Genomic DNA, 24,388 nt, shown 5'->3' with positions numbered 1-24,388 from the left:
GAGTCAAAGGAGATGTTCAGCGGGCCAATTCTATTTTTCTGTTGCCGGCTATTTACACAAAGTTTTCTAACCCTCTCGGCTCTGAGTATCTTTTGAAAATGATATCAATACATCGATAAGGGTTACCCAGGTTCGTAGCCAGCACCGCGTACAGGTGAGAGATTCGTCTTTGCTGGCCTTCCTCCCCCGAACCCATATATTGCCATTAATCGTTTATTCATGCATTAATCCAACCAAAGTGTTTGCGCTACAAAGGAAAAGAGAGAAGAACAAAGAGAACGTGGTCGTCTAGTCGTACATGGTATAGAGAGTATCGGTTTCGCTCAGAAGATATCAGGGTCAATTCTTGCCACGCCAGCCAAGCATCTCCTCAAGGACTCCTGTCTCTCTGCGGGGACTCTTATTTGAAGAGACATAGCTGCTATCAAAGTTGACATCGCAAAATCCATGCCTGCATTGAATCTCTGGCTGGTGAAAGAATGTGGGGAGTCACCGCTGACTTGAAATCATTCAAGACATGCTATTCAAACAATCCAAAGCGAAGTCTAAGGATTATGAGGGAAAGAATGGCACAGCAGGCCCTAGCCCATGTTCGCAAAGAACCACTCTTGCCAAGCACTATGCCTCTTTTTCCTCCCCCACCTCCAGCGGATCAGATTTCTAGCGTTAATGGTCCAGTCTACTCAGGCATACCACATGGAGGCCCTCTTGCAGTTCTACAGCAGGTGTATGGTTGGCCTTCTATCTTGGGAAAGCGAAGAAGGGACGAAGAAGAAGACCCAATTTACATGGCTGGAACAAATATCCATGCCATCACGAATTCTGTGAGTTTCAGCTCTACATCTCTATCTGTTATCGACATTTTGCTAGTTGGTTATTTGGAAAAAAAAAGTGATAAATACGAGTTGACCAATGGCGAAAAAAGCACGATCAAGGCTAATCTACAGCCAACTCTCGACCCGCAATCTCTTCTCATTTTCAATCTTATAATACCCCCAGGCCGCAGTACAGCCACGCGCTTGACATTCTACTTGCAATATAGATATTGAATTTACCTCTTCGTCATGCTTTGTTCGCTTGTGTGCAGGGGGTGCCATTGTAATGAACGTTACAGTGATGAAACGGTAGGAATGGGTATAAATATGGTAGGTACGCCAATGGTTGTGAGAGTAGAATAAAATTTGATTCTCAGCTTCGATCCTTTTCGCTGCAAGCCCTGTACAAATCTGTCGTGTTAGAATTGATTCACTTCACTTACCAAAATTCTCAAGCCTCCACGCGTTTATGTTCACTTTTTTCAAGACGCGACTTGTTCTGTTAGACATGCGTGAATGCAGAGAGTAGATTTGCACCATTATCCTTTGCGCTAACAAATTTGGGTGATATAGTCTTATTTTCCTATCATTTTTGAGGTATTGTTCCTACCAATAACTTCAAATCTCCATAAGAGCTTCTGGAACCCACTGTCTAGGTCTTGTGATGGATGTTCTCGTTTCTTCCAGATGCGACAGTATATCCCGGCGACCTCGCTGTCTTTTGAGTGGTGGTGAGTTCTTTGACTAAGCTAAGTATAACGTGCTTCATTCTTGACGGTGAGCTATAGATCATACTTATTGCTGGCGTTTAGACTAAATTCGAGAAAATATGACGAACTGATTCGTATTCCGTCAAACCCTTGTTTTGTCTAATCTAGGACACTTGATAAGAGACTCTCCAGCTTTAAGATAATGTGTGAGTCTGACTCTTTCTTCTCCAAGGAAATTACGAGAATAGGTCCACGACATGCACTCTCAATAGTAAATTCCCGCTTTTAGTCTCAGTGTTCTTTCAGATATCACACAATATCTTTGTTAAGTTTCTTTAAACATCGAATGCGGCCCTCAAAAGATTTTAGCAAGTCAAATGTTTCTTATTCTCACTATGAATCGTATGCTTAGTTTTATGGTCATCAGAATCTCTAGGGGTTCCTAGAAGATCGATAACACCTTTGTTCGAGTATTTGGCATCAATAAATGAGCTTCTGCAAGCGAGGGCTAGCCAATTACAGTGACAGCTATTTTAGGCAGGGGTTTACACTCTTCAGTCTCCTCTTCCTTCATCGTACTAGTCCCAACACCTTCATACATTTAATGAGAGTCATATCGCAAGTTCTTACGCATGTAGCATCGGAGAATAGTAAGAAGCGGATTGATTATCGCAGAACCATCAATTATCTCCCTGAAAAGAATCCAAAAAAGTTCTGATTGTTTTCTATGTTATATATAGAGAAAGACACACAATATGATTGAAATGCTCAAGGACTTACTATCTGTAGCCATCAAACATAACTCGAGGATCGATATCATCGACATACAGCTAGTAAAATGCTGGAGAACAATGTATTCATCACGAGTCCTTGAATAACTACAATTATTACCCCATCGTTCACTCACTAAATATGAAAAAGTTGATTCGACAAAATATATTGCTCGCCTACACCACCTCAGATTTTCCAACCCACCAAAAAACAAACAAGTCAAGATGGCAAAAAAGGCTATGAATCAATTCATGATTAACAGTTTTTTAGATCTAATAGGTGCGGCCGACAATGCGTGATGTGCACCCAAGCGAAGTGAAATCAATTCGGTCGCTGCGACTGACGATCTTGTGGAGGTAGTGGGATAGACCACTGTACCACGCAGTTTGTGGTGGTTTCTTGAGGGAGAGAGTTTGTTTAAGCTTCTATTTGGGGGTGAGGGATTCATTTTTGGTTGGTGGGCTGGGTGGTTCGGGTTGGCTAGGTGGAGCGAGAGATTCACTGTGGTTATGTGTTTGTTATTGACGTCGGAGATGGAGGCATGCCAAGTATGTAAGATTGGAAGAGAGAATAGCTGTCAAATTCGAGGTCCTATTCATCATAGTCATAAAGATCAAGATAAATACCCTTATTTCTCTCTCTCATATCTCCAAATACCTCGATCCCGTCGCTCTCCCCATTCAATCGTTCCTTGAAACCGCCAATCCCAGCCTGTCTCTCACCGCCTACTCCACCCCCTCCCTAATATTCTCTTCCATGTCCTCCACCCGGTTTACACCCCAACCTCTCCCTCGCCTTCTCCATCGAAAACGTCCTATCTTCCGTGATATCTCTCATCGTAAGAGTTCTTCATTTCTCCGGCATCACCGTCCTAAAATTACACATCTAGTAAACTCATAACGCAAGTCCAATTACAAACCATGCGGGGAAGACTTGGATATGTTTACCACATATCGGAGCGATACGAAGACAGCGTGCCCTTAAACCTTTCGGATTATTGGCTTCCAGAACAGCGATATCAGCGATTGCTTTTATGACGGTGTAGTAACTGAAATTTGCCTTTGGAAAAGAAAATCAATCAAAGGTTGTCCTTCATCGTGGAAATTATAGGGAGGCTTTGATGTAGTGGTCGAGGAAGTGGAAACCAAAGCTTTGCTATACAAACTCATCGCAGCATAATCAAGAAGACTCCGACTTCCACGAGCATTGACTTCGTAGAAGAGATCTGCATTTGCAGTCTTTCCAAATGAAACGGGAGATGCGGCGTGGAGGATTAAAGTTGGTTCGTTGAGATCAGATTATCTTCATGTCTTCTAGTGAGGTTAGATTCCCGGCATGGTATGAAACACTGGAGAGGAGATTGACGGTCGGATGACGCGAAAATATTTGTACGGATTCGAAGGATGGTTCTTGTAGAACTACTCGAACAATGTGATAACCCACACATCTAAATCCACCGGCGATGACGACAGCTTTGTCGTTCATGTCAGATCACAGGATTTGAGTAAAAAAAATACTTTGAGCAAAAATCACGCCCATTTCGCTAACGTATCATCGCTAAGGAGTAATGTTTCCCAAGATATCTCCGACAGTGGATTACCAAATAAGATCTCATTTTTGAATTCTGTTTATGAGATGCTCGTTCATGTTGGTGAACAAACTGTTTGGAACCAAGGGTTCAAGCAGCTTCAACTAGCAATATAGTGTTATTGACCGCTCCGCTCGAGTGGATATCCATCATCATATGTGCCGCATATACAACATGATGCCAACAAAGTTGCAGTCATCCTGGCAATTTGAGCTCCAAATCAACCTGGGCAACCATGCTACCGGTAAATTGCCATCCCAAAACCATATTCAAAAAATCAATCGTTGGAATATTGAATTCGAAGCATTTCCTTCCCAGTAATCACTAATTCGTACCCGGAGTCAAGCGAATTAACAAACACCGATCTCACATAACTGATAAAGCTTACTCCCCAGCTTTCAAAGCCTCTCCATTCATCCCACCCACCCATATCAAGTTCACCATACATCCCGCTGCAGATACCTCTCATCAAGCGCTATATCTACCCACGTATGTCTTTTCCCGGACCCAAAATACACCTTTGCATTTTCTAGGCTCGCAAACTCGACTCCTCATCCCGTAAGTCTCTCTCCTCCCAAGCGCCCTTTGACAAGTTCTTCGTTTCCCCATGTATATTCAATCCACCGGATCCCTTCCTATACCCAGCATCACCTCTTTCAGAGGCAATCTCCACAAGGAAAAGCGAACCTCGACTGTTTTTCCGGAACTCTCCAACGCGAATGCGAGTTTGGATTTCAGAGCCAAGAAATGTGGGATACATTGACTGAGAAGATTCCAAGTTGCAGGCATACAGGAATTAATTACTCCGGCGAGAATTTCTGCTAATCTATCTGTGGTTGATTAAATGTTTTACAATTGAATGTGAGGAAGAGAATACTAATGAACAAATTATAATGTTTGGAAAAGCATACGTCGTATCTTTCGTGTTACTCTGTTTGTTGATTGATGAATCGATAATACACGTTCAGGGCAGAAGCTATGCACGCACTATGCCATATACCACTTATTAAAAGACTTCAAAGTCCCAGATATTAAATCAAATCAAATTAAATCAAGCAACGACAAAAAAACACCCATGAAATCCCCGTCAAAAACACCTTCCCCACGACCAGCTTCTTTCTCAACAGTAAACAGAACCCCCCCCCCACCGCCTTCAACGACAACCCCAATAAGAACAAATCAATCCCCAATCCCACCGTCGACTAAGACGACGCATAGATGTGCACATCCTGTTGTTCCATGGGGAAAAGATGCGTTTGCCACGTTTCGTCCGCGTGGAGAGAAATCCTGATAATGATCATGATACCGATTGTGGAGTAGTAAAGGATCGTGATGCAAATTCAGATGTAGATGTATGTGCGCAGCCATTTGAAGGAATGGAAGAGATAGAAAGGGAGAAGGTGAGTTTTGTGAGGAGGAGAGAGGGGTACGAATGCGCTGCTGAGTAAGGTGAGGGCCTGGTGTGGGTGGGGGTGGATAGTTGTGAGGGAGGTGAGAGGAGGGGAGGAAAGGGAGAGGGGGAGAGGGAGAGGAGGAGAGGGAAGGTAGGATTACAATAATAGAATCATTGCTTGTTAAACTACCAATCGTTACGTCCCATTGGTGTTTTCTCTATTAGGCCTCGGGTAACGCCAACCTCACGGTGTTAAAAAGAATCGAAGGTTATATTTTGATTTCCATAACAGTAAGGTTAACTGAAAAACTCACCAATAATCTCAGCAATATAGCAAGCTACTCAAAGAAACATATAGACACCCTTAAAATCACTTCCCATCTCAATGACTCACCGTAGCAAAAAAACTACTCACTATCCCAACCCATTAGCAAGCAAATCTCCCAAACCAAACCAACCCATCCAATCCTATCCTATCCAGCCTCCCTAAAAAAAACCCCCCCAACTTACCATCTTCCCTCCCATAACTCTTCCCCATCCTCACACATCTAAATTCCACATACCCTCTCTTAAAAAAAAATCAGCATAAAGAAAAAAAGTACAGAAGAAACAATTACTATTACAATTATGAGTATCCATCCTTTACTTTCTGGATATGCGAGATTTACTCTTATTCCAAGGACGGTGTTTGGGCTGGAATGAAAGGTTTTGGAGAGAGGATTGGATAGAAGTGAAGAGGTGGACACTGGATGTTATGGGATGGGTTGTGCAAAATTCTATTGAGGATAGTGGAATTGGGAGGGGAGGGGTTTGTGAGGATGAGGTGAGTGTGTGGGTGAAAGAAACACAAGGGAAGAAGCAAGCGAGAGAGAAGCGAGGATAAGTCAAGTTTTAGAGTATCGCAAATACTCCAACCTAAACTACGGAAACACCAGACACCAAACACTGTGACACGAAATCATAATCATCAAAATTCATATGATGCAACAACCACTCGAGCATATATATGCACCTTCCTTACACACTCCCCAACTTGGGGGTTCGAACTTATTACACTTCTATGCAGAAACTAAGAAACTTATCACTAGAGTAGAGTGGAGTGGGGGCTAAGCGAAGCGAATTAGGGGCGAAGCTAGGATTGTTAGCAGTGAGTGTTTGGTGGAGGGGGGGGGGGGGGGAATGTCAATATCTGTATCTTTGATATTCTAATTGAATTTAACTTAGCTCAAATGAATTCAAAAACATCAGAATACTCAGTTGCTCAATGCATAAATAAATCACTTCCACTGGATTTCTGCTCATTGCTTTTTCCTCCTTCTACAAACATACAACCTCAATAACAATCATAATTGTACCTCCCCTCAAACCCCCTCAGGAACCCCCCAAAACCCCCAAAAATGTAATCTTACCATAATTTCCATCTTCCAATTACATCTATTGACATCAACTCGGATCAAAGCATGTATTTTCCCCCAGATTTCGAGAATGAAAATTAGATTATCAAAAGGCTTACCTTAGAAGTGGTCAAATCAAACCTGGCCGCGTTTTCCCCTTACAAATACCAGGTCGTCACTATTCACAATTCATATTTCCACATCCCCGAATCTTGTCTCTTTCCCCCCTTCTCTCCCCCCTTCTCTTCCTCTTTCTTTCGCTTACAACCATGTCCACACATCCACTCGTCCATTCATTCATCCATCCACACTTCCCAGTCCCTCAACATTACCACAGTGTCACACACAACAAGTCGTCAGCATCTCCACATACACGTACACGAAAAGATTCAAACCAAACCATTCAAAATACAATGACCCATTTGCATCACTTCGAAGACCAAGACGGAGTTCTAGTGTACGTGAGTTTAGTTGCCATTCGCGAAGTTACATAATCGATTATCTATAATAAAAAAAGTCAATAGATCTGTGTACTCGGGTAGATCTTATTATTCCGTTTAAGTGAATGTTTCTTGGAGCGCAGATGCTGGTGATTCCATTCCCTCGAGGAGAGTAAGCCACCATAGCCACCATTGGTGGTACAATAAAACATTTCACCAACATAAAGATAGATGTATACATTACCCACACATACAATTTCATACAATCAAACATTTTGTAAATTGACTATTCAATTTCCTGCCTCCGCACATTGGCATCAGCATTGACGTCCACCCATGCTTTTATTTATCTACCTGTCTATCGATCTATTCTCCTAGTTACTGGACAAACCCGTCCTCATCATAACTCAAACATTCATTTCAAAAAGACATTTATCAGGAAAGATTAGATCCCATCCACCCCGTCTATAAAGTACGCATAACGCCAGTCTTTTCATATGACCCTATTGATCATGAAACCATAAAATGAAAATGCGAATACTATCGCTTTTATATCATACGTGTCTTTCCATCCAGAAATAAATGACCCTCTAATGGCGACCGCGTTCTAATGAATATGAACATATATGCAAGAAGCTAATTTTGGTATTTGACTTGTTCCAATTCCATTATGATTCGTCATCAGTGTCAGCTGGATGAGGAGTACCCTTTGGAGAGTTGAGCCTAAGGTATTATTAGTATGATGTGCAAATATAAAGTTTATCAAACAGGAGATCAACTAACCATTCAATGTGTCTAAGTCTCTTTCTAACCTCAGATTCCTTAAGTTCCTTCTTGGTCTTCTTCTTCTTCTTCTTGGCCTTGAAGCCAAGATCTCCATTATCCTCTGCACCACTGTTAACAGCACTGGCACTAGCACTTGTTGCAGCACTTGCAACACTGCTGTTGAAACCACTTGATGGTCTGCTATCTTCGAAACGATCAGCTGAGATAGCCATGGTACCCTTGTGAGTAACACGACCAGCAACAACGTGCCATTGTTCAGGGCAAAGAGCACCAACGAATTCTTCGTTGTGAGAGATCATAACAACACCACCCTTGTAGTCACGAATAGCGACAGCAAGACCTCCCAAAGAATCACGATCCAAGAAATTGGTAGGTTCGTCAAGAACCAAAAGATGGGGGTTGTTCCACATAGCTCCTGCGATGACAACCTTGACCTTTTGACCTCCGGAAAGACCAGAGATTTCGTTGTGGTTGGCGATTTCAGGGTCAAGTCCAAGATCCTCGAAATGTTGAGAGATAGCAGTTGGTGTAAGTTCCCGGAAACCAAGACCTTCACGGGATGCCTCGTGATCGTCGAATTCTTGGATCAACTTGTTGAAACCAAGGGAGACCAAAGTCTCTCTAGAGATTTGAGAGTTGTACTTTGGTAACATTCCAACCCACTTAATCTCATATTGGAAAGTCTTCTTGTACTTTTGACGACCCATGATAGCTTCGATACGCTTTGCACCAGTTCCATCACCAAGATCAATCATCTTTTCCATCTGAGCTTTATCCTCATCAGACAGAATACGTGTTTGCTTCATGTGCACTTCACGATCATCTCCGTTAGCATATCGCCATTGGAGATATTGATTGGGTGTCTTTTCCAAATGCATCTCAACGTGCTCCAAAGCATGTTGCTTGATGTATCCAATACGCAAGTTAGGATGCTTGTAAACATTACCAGATGTTGGGATAGTTTCACCAGTAAGAAGCTTAATCAAAGTAGACTTTCCGGCACCATTACCACCGATAATAGCGGTTCTGGAAGACAATGTCAATTGGCACGAAACCTCATGGAGCGATGGCTTGGTAGCTCCCGGATAGGTGTATGAGCAGTTGGACATTCTAAGAATGGCTTTGGTTTGGGACTTGACACCAGTAAGTATACCTGGAGGAGGGAACTTGAACTTGACAAGAGAGTCGGAGAGAGTGTAGTAACTCTTGGCTTCTGGCTTTTGCTTCACGAAAGCAGCAAGGTTACCCTTGTAGACGGCAAGCTTCTTTCCTGGTTCGTAATGGTAGATATCGGTACAGACTTCATCCAAGAATCCGGAGTCGTGAGAAACGATCAAACTGGTGATTTCGGTGTGAGCCTTCAAGTATTCTTGTAACCATTTTACGTTGGCAACATCCAGGTGATTGGTAGGTTCATCAAGGAGAAGAACATCGGCCTTCATCAACATAGCTCTGGCCAAAGCAAGCTTCATCTTCCAACCTCCAGAAAGGGATCCAACCTTCTCAGATTGACGACCTTCTGGACCAGCAGTAAAGCCGACTTCGCACAAAACCTCGGAGATACGTTCACGACCTTCCTTTGCGATTTCTGGATCCTTTGCAACAAAGTCCAAAATGCTAATATCAGCGTCTTCACCTTGGTTGTGTTCAACGAAGCATGTTCGGAGTTCATCTTGACTTGGAAAACCCTCAAGTTTGCCGTTTGAGATGGCTCTCATGAGAGTCGACTTTCCGGCACCGTTACGACCACAGAGACCATATCTGTGACCCTTAAGAAGACGAAGGTTGGTGTGGTTGAGCAAAAGCATACCTCCGTAGGCCAAGGAGAAGTTTGTGTTGACGATTTCAATTTCGCCATCATCCTCCTTGACTGGTTGTCCAAACTTTCGGTGGTCTTCCTTAACGTAGAATTGTTGAACAGCTTGTCCAACAGTAGCGGCAGATCCTTCTTGCTTCATGATGGGCTCAAGGTAAGGTGTGACGTTGGCAGAGACACGTTCAATTTGGCGGTGGTTAACATCCTCAACGAGCATATCAGAGATGTATGATTTTGCGAGTTTGGCGATTTCTGAGTTATCGACAAGTCCTCCAGCCTTCTTGATCTCGGCTTCAAGAACCTTGGAAACATCGGCGGTAGTGACTTTAGTGACGTGTGCGACACCGTTGGCGACGTTTCCGGCATCATCGCTCATGGCCTTATCCATGACCTTCATGGCACGATCAGCCATCTCTCTGACTTCCGGCAAGGATGCACGTTCCAAAACACCCTTGATACCAGGTTGCAACTTTGGCAAGAAAGTACGAGCCTCGACAGGGTCGTGAACCAACTTAGTCAAGTTCTCAACAACGACGACGGTTTGTCTCAAAACTTCTTGTGCGGTCGAGCGGTCGTTAAGAGATCTCTCAAGAAGAGGTGTGAGGAGAGCAAGAACGGGAGATGTTACAATAGCAACGAAAGTGGTTTGAGACAAAGCGTGGATAGCCTTTTGAAGGGTCTCCTTTCCTGGCTTTTGCATGGTTTCGATCAAAAGTGGGATTCTTGGAGCAACATCGTCGTTGGAAAGAAGGGTGGTCAAAGAAGTCATAGTAGTGACAGATTGCTTCTCAACCTCGGACTTCAAGTCGTGCATTCCAGCCTCGACGAGAGGAATCAATTGTGCTAATTTTGCACCCAAGATTTCTCTTAACAAATCCTTCTCATCAGCTTCCTCCTTGCTGCCACCAATAGACATTTGTGCCTTATCTGCCATCTTTTGTATCGATTTGAATGCAGCGACAGTTCCTTGCCACTTTCCGGTGCGTTTGGCGAGATAAGCAATGAGGATTGGAAGGAGACCATAGACGAGACCTTCAGCGTTCAAGTTGGAGAATAATGCGTCGAGAGCATATTGAGCAGCATCGCGAACGACAGCCCCCTTATCGGCGAGAGCATCGAATGCACATGGTACTAAGGTAGTATCTTGCAAGAGGAAGACAACCTCGGAGATCTTTTGCTTAGGCGGGAAACGTTCAAAGAGAGCACCCAAAAGATTTTGTGCACTTTCTCTTTTTGTTCCACTCTTCTTATCAGCCGCACCCTTCTTGATTTGTGCTAAGATGCCATAATCTTGAAGTCCGCGGAAACCGACAGAGTTGAGAAGAAGGTCGCAGAGAGCGTAAGATGCATCGACTGATGCGGCGGATGTCTTTGCTTCGAAAATGCTATCGAGGATACCGGAGATTTCCTCTTGTGTGGGGGCAACACCATTTGGTGCCTTCGAAATCATGGTAGGCATCTCGTGAGTGGGAGATTCCTGATGTGGCATTATTTTGCCGGGAGAAATTTTCGAAAGTGTGTAATATTAATGTATGGATGTATTTCGTTTTCTAAATAAGGAAAATTTGATTCGTGAGAAGAAAATTCTTTGAAAAATGGGAAAAATGTGTTCTTTGGGTCGAAAGAAACCTAGTACTGGTCGCAATTCGAAAAGATTGTCGGGATTTTGGAGTGGAGATTTTCTGACCGAGCAGAATGAAGTCTTTGGAAGACTCTGAAGAAGTGAGAAACAGGAAGACTTGAATCTCTTCTTTGAAGTTATATCTTGGCCGCGTGTGGCTAAGATAATTATCAAAAAGAAGGGTTTGAGGGATGAGAGGAAGGATGAAGAGAAAGTGTATGAGGGGTGAAGAAAAAAAAGATTATAGATAATGGAATTTTTTTGGTGGGTGGAGCGCAATCAGCTTGTGCCACTAAGGAGTTTAGAGTTAGAAATCACATGTAAGACAAGACCAGACAAGACCAGACAAGAAGGAGGAAGTAACTACTTTGGGCTTAGCTTTACAGATTATATCTCCCACTTGCGTTGAGTCTTTATCAAACCGATAATTACGTTGGACTTAGCAGCCATTTCATTGGCTCATATGAGTAAATGCCAGATATGAAATTCTTGATTGGTTCATATGCGAAACTGAAAATTCCCATCTTTTTTAGCTGAGGCCCCACACGTGACCCATTAAGGGTTCTTTTTGAATCAAGGATTGATAGGAGGTGGATAGCGGCTGGAGTGGGTGGCTCGAGTGGGTATTAGACAATAGGTAGGTGGGTGGGTGGTATGGATTGCCGATACCGACTCAATCCGAGCTTTCTCCTGAGATTCTCTTTTATTTCTGTCTTGTCTCTATTTCTGTCTTGTCTCTAATCAGATTTCCTAGTCAGACAAGAAAAGAATAATTCGAATGGCCGGCATTAATCTCATCCAATGTGATTCTTTGATTCCGTCATAGAATTTCCCATTGTCAATATAAATCTATATTTGTATGTATGTGACTCTACGCTGTCTCCTAATAAGTATATCTTTTTTTCTTCGTGTCATCGCTCGTGTACTCATGCCCAGGTACATTGCATTGCCTTATCTTTCGTTTGTGCGAGTACCGGTACTCAATTATTGATTCGCCAATTCGCCAATTCATCAATCCATCATACCAAGCAAGTACTCGGTGACTAATACGACCAATTATGGTGAAAGCCCCCTCAATCGAAGAATCGGGTCCTGCAGCTCAAAGTTCCCTTCCAACAACAGAACTTCCTTCACCCAGCCGATCTCATAATGGTTCTATCAAAGAATCCCATGATTCTTTGTGGGCGAGAACAACATCCCATTTCAGTGAAGAGATCACTCTCGTTCATGCTGATTTGCCAATGATAGCATGTGCTCTTGTGTCCGGTATCTGCGACAGTAGTGCCTACAATGCTTGGACTTGTTTCGTTTCGATGCAAACTGGTATGCGTTTCTGCAACACTTCTTTCGGTTGACATATTCATGCCATGTTCATTACTAATTCTTTTCTTCACAGGTAACACCATCTTTCTAGCTCTCGGCGCATCAGGTCAACCAATCAGTCATCCATACGGTTGGGTAAAATCCCTAATTTCCATATTCTTCTTCCTCTGCGGTTGTCTCTTTTTCGCACAAACACGACGATTCGGGGCCGGAAAGATTCGCGGGATCCTATCCATATCGTTTTTATTACAAGGAATCTGTATCATAATAGCTGCAGCATTGGTACAAAGAAGTGTGGTACCAGAACCACTTGGTGTGAAATCAATCGAGGATGAAGTCGATTTTATCGAATTGATTCCCTTGGCATTCCTGGCATTTCAATCTGGTGGTCAAATTGTTACGTCGAGGATTCTGGGCTTCAATGAAATTCCTACTACGGTTTTGACCAGTGTCTACTGTGACATTGCTTCGGATCCCAAGGTACTCGCGCGAGATAATGTTAAGAGGAATAGAAGAGTAGGAGCTGTTCTTGCTATTCTTTCTGGTGGAATTGCTGGAGGTTGGATCAGTCGCAGTTCGGCTGGTTTATCTGCTGCTCTCTGGCTTGCTGCTGCTATAAAAGTTGTAATTTCTTTTAGTTGGGCGATATGGAAGCCAAAGCCAGTCACTTTGGCATAAATGGTTGTTATGAGGCAAAAGAATACCGAGTGCCAGCTTTGAGTCTTACTACCCTTGGGTACAAGGTACTGGATCATGATGCTCAATCTACTTCAATCCTCTGGCAGAAAGGTAGATTTTGAGCTGAGTTGTTCATCGTGTGGGTAAGGGAATACAATTGTGAGTGTGTACATTCTGCAATAATGACGCTTCTTACATACATAGGACATAATCTTAAATGTAGATGGTTGGGGGGGAGGAATGATAGAAAACAATTCCATAAGTGAATGTATTTAATTTTACAAAAACTTATTTAATAGCAGCATCTGTTTAAAGAATGAATATCATACATAGATTCAAACACTAGCCTTATAAATGTCTCATCAACCTCGAATAGGGAGGCGAAAGAGGGAAACCCCCATCATATGCGATTACCTTAAATATTTAATATTTATTCTTTTTTCAATTCTTAAACTTATTAAAATATTTCAATTATTTTAAATCTATTTCATTATTTATTCATTTATTAGATATAGATTTAATAATTCATTTTATAGGAAGACTAATTTCGATATACTAATTGAAGAAATAAATCTGTCCTTGAATTATTAAAAATGAGAGAATAGTTCTATTCTTTTCATTTCTATATATTATTATTATAACTCATTTTCAATTACCTAATTATACTGATTTACTTCTATTATGTTTAACAATATTAATAATAACTATTATTATACATATAATCTTTATTATAAAACCTATTTTATTAAAATTATAAAAATCTTTATTCAAAATACTATATTCCATTTATATATTCATAGCTAATCGGAATCATTTTTTAATAAATTTAAAATCTTTATAAAAAGCTTTTTGAAAATTATAAATATAATTAAAATATATCTTTAATTCAATTTAATACTTTACAAATCAATATACTTAAAGCTTTTCAATATTTTTTATATTCTTCAATTCAAGAATATAATTCACTATATCTTTCATATTTTTAAATTTAAATTACAAACCTTTTAAATCTATATCAAGTATATATTCAATAATAATATTCTCTTCTAATTCTAAAAAATTATAAGATTTAAATCAATATTTAAAACAAAAAGTAAAACCTTTTATTCTTTATTATAATATTATATTTAAAATAGTATATATCTTTATAACCTTTCGAATACTTGTTTTTTATTTTTTTTAAATAACTTTAATAACAAGAAATATATAAACTTCTTTATTATTCAAACTCATTATAAATTATTAATAAAATTGTCGGAACACATGACGAACAACATGATATTACATATTACACTTTACCCTATATACATATAAAGTATGTAAATAAGAGTAGTATACATATATAGATATAGTAATTCCCTTTTCATATAAAGAGGTTAGACAGAAATAAACAACCCTTTTATTCATATATATTATATATACACACCTTATCAAGTCTGCCCAACAAAAATATATATTAAAAAAAAGTAAATTAAAATAAAAGTAATCTATTTACTAATATAATCTGCTCATTAATAAATTATGTTATAAAAATCTATATAAAATGAATAATATGAATTAAAATAATTTGTTTTTAGGTATGATTTTTCTCTTCTTTATAAAAAAGAAAAGAATTATATAATTCATTTAAGTATATAATTATATGTTCTGATATAAGTAGGATTTCTATTTTCAATGAAAATTCGGAATATATAATATAAAGAATAAATTATATTAATTATATCCCTTGAAATCTAAAACCTGAATTAAAAGTACTTCTCCTTTTTATCTCCTTCCTTTTATAATCAAACTAAAGAAGGGAGAAAAGAATGAATCGAATTGAAAGTTGTATATAATGGGGGGGGGTTTATTTACTAAAATAAGATAATCAAGAAAAAAGAGATGTTGAATCGATTCTATTATATAGAGTAACTTTGTATTTAATTTGAAATCAAGTGGAGTTAAGAAAGAGTAGAGTGTTTAATTATTATATAAAGATGAATAGAAGTAAGTTTATACGAATACTAATCATTAGGATCTAGTAAATAGCTTCAATTCATTAGCTACTATATTATAGTCTTTAGTAAATGTAGGATGTGATAGTCTTAAGTAAGAGTAGAAGAGATTATCTCTTCTTATAGTGTTTATATAAGATCTATAACTTCTTATAACTTAGTTAACTCTTAAGATAAAATATAATATAGACATTTAGAACCTACGAATATTATGGGTGCTACGTCTTTCGTATTCTTCTCGAACCTACAAAGTTATTCTTTTATTTTTTTTATAAAATTCTAAATACGAGTAATTGAATCCTTCTTGATGAGAAGATAATAATTTGAAGCTTGTAAAACTTCAAAAAACAATGTGTTTTTTTAAGAGTACGAATAAATATTGAATTTATATAGGATTTTAAAGCTATTTTGTTAAATAACTAATTTTTATTATAATAAGTTCTTTAATTTTACAACCCTTTTTTTTGTTTTTCAAATCGAATGAATTAGATCTATTGTTTTTTAATAAACAGATTTCTTTCTAATTTAACAAATATATAAAATAAATATTTCATATTATAAAATAAAGGAAAAAAGCTTAATAAAAGGTTTTTAATAAGAAGGAATAATAAAGTAATTCTTTTTATATAAAGAAAAAGGATTTCGAATTCGAAAATTATATTAAGTTCTAAGTAAAACATGATAGACATAGATTAAATTAATAATTAATTGAATTTTGTAAATATAATAATTTAATTTATAAATCAATAAATTTACTCAATTCTGAAGAAAATGTTTATAATTAGGAATCTCTTTTTAATATATAAATCCAAGAGATAATATGGAGAATATAATATTCTAATTCTTTTATACAAATTATATAAACTTAATCTAATATAATTCTATTCGTTTTTTTAAAAAACATCTTATTAAATAATCTCAATTATTATTTTCATTTTTATATAAATACCTTTGTACAAATTCTCAAAATAATAATCTAATTTGTAAACATCTTTAGAAAGGTAAATATTAATTAGTATTCGTTTCATTTAAAAAAGAGAAAATCAAATTCAAATTATTAAATAAAGCATTATAAAAGTCTGTATAAAATGAATAATATAAATGTTGAGCAGACTTGATAAGGTATATATACAGCACGTGTCAACTACTATCAGTCAAAACACGTTTTCACACTAAAACTTATCATTTATATTTATGAATTTCTTAATAATTAATAATAAAATCTAAGTATTCTCTTATATATATTGATTTAATTTTAAAAAATATTAAATAAAAATAATATTGATTTTCTTTTAATATTTTATTGATCGAATTATAGAGATTCAAAGTTGTATTATTTTAAAAATAATGAGATTTACTAGTAAAATAGGCGAAAATCAAGCAACTTTTTGAAGATTTTAATTCAATCGTGTAAATTTTCATAATATAAATTTCTAAGGATTTTAAAAATTTTAAAATATTAAATTGTATTATAAAAACTCTATAAAAATAAATTTTGAAAGAATTTTATTTATATATTATAAAGATTTTAGTATTTGAAAATATAGTAAAATGTTGATTTTTGATATGAAAATGAGTTTGGGCTGATAGTAGTTGACTAGTATTATATATAATATGTATAGGTAAAAAAGGATTGTTTATTTCTATTTATTTTCTTTATATAAAAAGAGAATTATTATATCTATATATATATACTACTTCTACTTATATACTTTGTATATATGTGGGGTAAAGCGTGACATTACATGTTACACCTTTAGTCACGTGTTCCGATAATAAATTAAGATAATCTATTTTTAGGTATGATTCTTATGACGAATCTAATAAACGTTTAAAGATCAATCTTAGAATTAAAAACTATAGAATTAAAGAGAGTATGTTATAGAGCTATATATGCGATTAGCTTAGAGTTTAGTATTATATTAGTTCGATTGAATATAATCATGTGTATATTATAACATTATTCCATTCTTTTAAAGAGTTTACTTCAAACTTATTTTAAATGAATGATTTAAATATAACATATAATTAATAAAACTCTTTTTCATTATCATTATCATTATTTTCTTTATCAATTTTTTATAAAATACCTTGAAAAACTAGATATGTTATTATCAAATAGAAAGTATTAATAGAAGCTTATATCTTTTCTAAGTAATCTTTAAAATATTAATTATTAATTACTTTACCTAAATCTTTATTATTATTATTGTTATTGTAAAAATCAGCAAAAGCGAATATAATAATTGAAATAGATTCTTTTCAATTTTAAACGTTTTGATATAAATTAAATAAATAGGATTATATTTAATAAAAAGTATTTTTATATTGAATGTACTTGTTTTTTTTATATAATTGAGTTTTTTTAGTAGGAAAAAACTCAGGCGTTCTAATGTAAAATAGGATTGAGGTATAATCAGTTCTGTTTAAAGGAGTGTTAAAGGTATTAAGGATATTAAGATTATTAATATTCATTAGATTATGGTTTCAAGAGTAAGATGAATTCTGTAATAGATATAAGACTTTAGGTTTATTAAAGTAGAATGATATAGAAAATCCATTTATTGTATATATAGCTAATTGTTATATAATCTAAAAAAAATTGGAATATAAATGAAATAACAAAAGCTATTAAGAAAAACGATTTTTAAGAATAGTATTAAATTTATTATAAAAAGTTGAAATCTTATTTAAATCGGGCCAGTTCTAGTCTTTTGCTTTGTAAAAAGTCCTTTCAGATTTTGTAATATAGATATATAAAGAATTGATTTCTTATTTAAGGTTGAATAGCTTATTTTTGAATTTCTATATTTTATTTGAATTATTATAAATATGTATAAATTGATTTAAAATTGTTGTATAATTTAAGGGAATGTTTTAATCGAGAGAAAAAAGCTGAAGTAGTATTATAATTTATATGTAAGATTTGAAATTGAAATAAATATAATAAAATTGAGTAATAGAATTACTAATTATAATATTATCTATTTATAGTTTTATTCGAATTAAGAATAATTATATATATCAAATTTCTAAAAATTATTACTGAACTTTTCAGGATTAAAGAAAAAGGGTTTCAATTAAAAAAATATTTAAATAATAAAATTATATTTAAGGATTAGAAAGTATAAGAATAAGATTTCATTCTACTAATAAATCATTTTATTATAAAGTTTTATAATTATAAGGTTTATCGAATTATAATCTATAACTAAGAAATTAAGAATGAAAAAAGAAATAACACTTTTGAATACTATTAAAAAGATTTATATATAAATAAAAAAGTAGGAGCAATATATTTAAATAGGAATAAGTGAAATATATATAAAAGCTTTATTTATAAATATATACTAATATTATTACATTTTTTATTTAAAAAAGCTTTTAATAATATAATAAACCTAACAAATATTTAAAGATTAATTTTAAAATTAAAAGTTATAAAATTAAAGAAAGTGTACTACAAAGCTATATATGCGATTGGCTCGAAGCTTAGTGTCGTATTAGTCTGATCGGACGCGATCACGTATATACCGTGACAATTCTTCTCTTCCTTATAAGGAAAAGAAGAATCATGTGATTCGCTTAAGCATGTGATTATACGTTCCGATAAAAATAAAAGTAATTAAACCTATTTCATTTACTTAAAAATATTTATTCATAAACACTTTTTCGATCTTCAATAAATTACTCAATTTAACACTTTTCATATTAAAACATAAACATATTATTAAATAAAAACCTCGCTTTTATATATATACATTTTTATAAAGATTTATTTATATTTAAAAACATTATTTATATTTAAAGTAAAAAAGAGATGAAAATTATCATTTTCGAAAAAGTAAATTTATTTATTTTCAAGAATATTAAGAATAAAAAGTAGAAAATTTATTTGTCACAGTGTTAACTATTATTAGTATCATCATAGGAATAATGAAGTCAATATAGTACTATGATTTATATTATTATTATATTGTTTAAGGTTCTAAAAGCTAGGACTATAAAATATATTACTATAATATTAGAAGATATTAATATCAATATTAATATAGTTATATAATCTCTATCCCAACATTAACAACTCTCTAAAGTCATTGAATAATATTTTTCTAGTTAATGTCTCTTTTGCCTATATAACCATCTATCCTTTTAATCTTTTTCAATCTATTTTATAATCTTAATCTTTATGGTATTATTGTTAATTAGATTTTTTAGGGTTTGATACAACTTGGATTTAATTATTATATTTATAGGGTTAGAATCTTTATTAATTTATTTGATCTTTATAATCTCTTGTTTCTTATAACGTGGTTTATCATCGAGTGGCCCATATCATCGAGTGGCCCACTTTCATTTCAATTTACACTTTTAAACCCATATTATTCAACAATAATTGAATTAATTGAATGAAACTATTAAGAATCTAATAATTTAGGATCTATTACATTATTTTGGCAGGTTCTTATATTATATCCTATCTTTTCGTATTTACTACAACATCAATTAAAAGATACTTCCCTATTAGAATTCCCCCCTTTTTGATACTCATTATATTGAATCTAAATATCAACCTTTTACTAAAATAATATATCAAGAACCTCTTATTCAATAAGCACTCCTCCTTAACATAATTGAGTTTTTTTTGTACATTAACGTTTATTTAATATCTTAGTTACTATTCAAAGTATACGATTCTTTATATTTAAAAGTATATTCTTATAAGCTAATCTCTTTATACTCTTAATTAGAGCTAATATAATTTCGAATATAGGTATAAGAAAGCTTAATTGATAATAAGTTATTCGAGATTTAATTAATATTAATTGAGAAAGAGCTTCTATTGGATTGTAAGGGGTTTGAGAGATTCATTAATCTAGATCAAAAGAGAGGAGGATAGATATACGAATTTGAATATCTAATTTCGAGAGTACAGCTTTAAGATTAAATAGAATTAAACCTGTTCCTTGAAATCCTGATTTCATATTCTAAAAGGTGATTAATTCCTTATATACAACTTTAAAAGCTATAAAGAATTCAACCTTCGAAATATAATTAATATATGTCTTAATAAATCTATCAATTTGACCACTATATGAACGTTTTAAATTACTAAAACAGCTAATATCAAATAATTGAGTTAAATAATTTGAATATAATAATAAACATAAACATATAATATCGTTCTCTTTATAATATATTTGAAAAGCTATTGATTCATAGCTTTTATACTTATTTAATATCAACATTCAATATTTACCCTTTCTTCGATTCTTAATATATTTATTGAAGTATTTCAACTATTCTAAACCCATCTTATTATTCGTCCACCTATTAGATATAGATTTAATAGTCTATTATATAGAAAGATTTGTTTCGATATATTAATTGAAGAGATGAACTTATTCTTGAACTATTAGAAATAAGAGAATAATTTCATCCTTTCCATTTCCGTATATTATTATTATAGCCCATTCTCAATTATCTAATTGTACTATCTTACTTTTATCATTTCGTTTAATACTAGTTATTATCATTATTATATATATAATCCCCATTATAAAGCCTATTTCATCAAAATTATAGAAATCTCTATTCAAAATACTATATTTCGCTCACATGTTCGCAATTAATTGAAACCACTCTTTAAGAAGTTTAGGATCCTTATAAAGAACTTTTTGAAAGTTATAAACATAATTAAAATATATCTTTAGTTCAATTCAACGCTTTACAAATCAATATGCTCAAAGCTTTTTAATACGTTTTGTATCTCTTGATTCGAGAATATTATTCATTATATCTTCTACATTCTTTAATTTAGATAGAAATCCTTTTAAATTTATATCAAACATATATTAAACAATTATTTCTTCTTTTAATTCTATAATCTTATAACAATTTGTTTAAGTTTCTATATAAAGAGATAAACCTTTTATTTTATATCAAAGAATTGTACAAGAAATATTATAGAATATAACAATCTTTTAAATACTTAATTTTTTATCTTTATAAATAACTTTAATAATAAGGAGTATACAAGCTTCTTAATTATTCGAATTCATTATAGGTTATTAATAAAACATATGTTGAAAAAGACAGATATAAATTGAAGTGAAAGTAGGCCATTTGATAATATGGGCCACTCGATGATAAACCACGTTATGCTTTTTAGATTGCTATTATATTAATCATTAGTTTCTTTTTATTAATAATTTCCAGTTTTATAAAACAGTTATAAAGTGATTTGAAATTGATATATATAATTAATAGGATCTTATAATTTAAGAAAATTTTATTGGTTATATCTTTGATTATTATATTAATATTAAAGTTTAAAATTATAATATAAAGTTCTAATACTAATATACTTTTAATAACTTTTTTATATTTGATAAATAATTAATAGATAATATTAACTTTATTATACTTGTTTATTAAAATAACAATATATTTAATTTAAAAGGATAAATCTTTATTGTTAATAAAGAATATATTAATAAATATAATTAGTTTTAGAGAATCCATATTGAATGGAACAAATTGTAAGTCTTTTTTTAAATTATCAATCTATTATTGAATATGTTTATTAAAAGAATCGGTATTTTCTCTTTTAAAATTAATAATTTATATAGTAGAAGATAGATCAAAAGCTATCTTTAATTAATATATTATTATAATATATTGATTCTTTATTATTATAAATTTTCTTAGTTTTCTATATGTTCCTTGTATATGTTACAACGGTATTCAACATACCGCGTCACATGGCCAAACGATCACGTAATGGACCTAAAGGATCTAAGGAATTGAAGAATAAATATTTAGATTTATAAGATTTAAAGGATTCAAGTAGAACAAAGCCTTATAATTCTATAAAAAATAAAGATCTATATAAGAAATAGGGTTTTTTTATATATAAAGCTTTGTATTTAAAAACAATTATTAATTTCATTATTATAATTACAAGAATTGTAATCAATTACAACCTTATTGAATTCCTACTTAAAATCTAATCTAAACCATTTTGAGAGATCTTTAGATACTTTCATGTGACCCTAGAGGCAGCTCCCGTAACAGTATATCGGATGGTTCTAATTTAATTAAATATAAGTTTTCGTATTAATTCTTTTAATTAAGGTAAATCGTATTGTTATTTTATTAAATAATTAATTTATTATTAAACTTAAATAATATATTTAATATAAATGTTTTACATTCTTTTATTATAAACTTAATATTATAGAATTCTTTTTATTTATAATTTGTAAATTCATCATTAATAATAATAAGTGTATTGTTTATTTTATTTATAATTTTATAACATTGAATGCTATATCATTTTTGATTATATATAAAAGATATAGGTTGTAAATCGATTGTATTATTTTAAAGGTATTGATATAATACTTATAATAAATACTAAATTAATAATTGCTTACTTTTAGAATGTTATATAATAATTATATTACTTATAAGATAAAACCTTCTAGAACGTTCATCTTTATTGATAATTATACATAGGGCTTTTGAATTAAATTCGATGTTAATTATATATATATTTATGTAATATTATAAATTCTTATAATTATCTTATTTCTTAGGAATATAATTATTATTAATAATATAATTCGTTGATTGATATGTTATATTATAAATGATTATATTAAAATAACATTTTTTTCTTAATCTTTTCATATTTGTATTATTAATTAAGATTTTAAAAATATCTTATTAATTCCTTTATTCCTTATTTTGTTAATAAATTATAAATTGAATATTCTTATATTTTTAAGTATATTTATAATCTTTATAAATTAAAAAAACAATGTTTTTTATTAAATTATTAATCTTCTTTCGTTTTGATTTAATGAAAATCATTAATATTAGATTGCTAATAAATATTATAAAGTAATTTATACACTTAATATTATTAAGTTCATTATTATTTAAAAAATAGAATACTAAATTTAATACTTATTCTTTAGATTTAATATAATTAATGTTTTTGTTTATAAAGAAGGTTGTTAATATTGGAATTACTATTTGAGGAGTTGTTAATTATAGGAGCTAAAAGTTTTTGAATAAATTCAAAAGGGTCTTCTTTTTGTTTCTGCTTTATGTAACAGCTAGTGAAGTGATTAATTTAACTTTATTATGTTACGGGAGCTACCTCTAGGGTCATATAAAAGTAGCTAGAAATCTCTCAAAATAATTTAAATTAGACTTCAAATAGGAATTCAATAAGGTTGTAATTGATTGTAATTCTTATAACTATAGTAATGAAACTAATGATTGTTCTTAAGCACAAAGCTTTATATTATAATGAAACCTATTCTCTTATATAAATCTTCGTACCTTATAAATCAACAAATCGATTACTGTAAAGCCGATTTCGATAAGTCGATTTCCTAATTATATGATATTTATCCTATAACTAATAATGATACTATTGCTTATCTAACCTGTACTCTTTAGCCGATTTGTGACTGTTGCTTACCCTGTGCTGTTACGGGAGCTGCCTCTAGGGTCATGTAAAAATGTCTAGAATTCTTTTAAGATAATTTAATTTAGACTTTAAATAGGAATTCAATAAAATTGTAACTAATTACAATTCTTATAATTATAATAATAAAATTAATAATTATTCTTGAATATAAAGTTTTATATATAAAAAAACCCTATTTCTTATATAGATCTTTATTTTTTATAGAATTATAAGGCTTTGTTCTACTTGAATCCTTTAAATCTTATAAATCTAAATATTTATTCTTCAATTTTTTAGATCCTTTAGGTCCATTACGTGACCGTTTGGCTATATGACGCGGTATGTTGAATATCGTTGTAACATGTGCCTATTATAGAATAGGTAATAACAAAAGATAAATACCTATCTTTTAATCGCTAATTATTCATTTGATTACTATTATCTTTAATTACTATTTAATTCGATTATCCCTATAGCACTATTTCCATAGGTCCCAACAATAAGGCCTTAGGTTTATCTTATAATCCATATTACAGTACGAGTACCTCCGTAACATATTGGTGTTTAATAAAGT

The 24,388-nt window shown here is 32.9% G+C and overlaps 3 protein-coding genes across 3 annotated transcripts; 2 read left to right on the top strand and 1 right to left on the bottom strand.

Moving 5' to 3' along the window:
- Positions 1-566: 566 nt before the first annotated feature.
- EAF01_004506 (uncharacterized protein) lies at positions 567-1,049 on the top strand (the record flags this gene model as incomplete). Its single annotated transcript, XM_038912760.1, has 1 exon — positions 567-1,049. The coding sequence occupies one exon, from the start codon at positions 567-569 to the stop codon at positions 1,047-1,049; it is 483 nt and encodes a 160-aa protein (XP_038772444.1).
- A 6,730-nt stretch (positions 1,050-7,779) lies between these two features.
- On the bottom strand, positions 7,780-11,202 carry EAF01_004505 (uncharacterized protein; the record flags this gene model as incomplete). Its single annotated transcript, XM_038912759.1, has 2 exons — positions 7,780-7,834; positions 7,895-11,202. The coding sequence occupies 2 exons, from the start codon at positions 11,200-11,202 to the stop codon at positions 7,780-7,782; spliced, it is 3,363 nt and encodes a 1,120-aa protein (XP_038772443.1).
- Positions 11,203-12,392: 1,190 nt separating this feature from the next.
- EAF01_004504 (uncharacterized protein) lies at positions 12,393-13,335 on the top strand (the record flags this gene model as incomplete). Its single annotated transcript, XM_038912758.1, has 2 exons — positions 12,393-12,657; positions 12,731-13,335. The coding sequence occupies 2 exons, from the start codon at positions 12,393-12,395 to the stop codon at positions 13,333-13,335; spliced, it is 870 nt and encodes a 289-aa protein (XP_038772442.1).
- Between the last annotated feature and the right edge of the window lie 11,053 nt (positions 13,336-24,388).

The sequence above is a fragment of the Botrytis porri genome (assembly GCF_014898465.1).
Source record: "Botrytis porri strain MUCL 3234 chromosome Unknown BPOR_005, whole genome shotgun sequence".
Taxonomy (NCBI): Eukaryota; Fungi; Ascomycota; class Leotiomycetes; order Helotiales; family Sclerotiniaceae; genus Botrytis; species Botrytis porri.
Note: the sequence above shows the minus strand (reverse complement) of the source record. Positions and strands in the feature narration are given on the sequence as shown.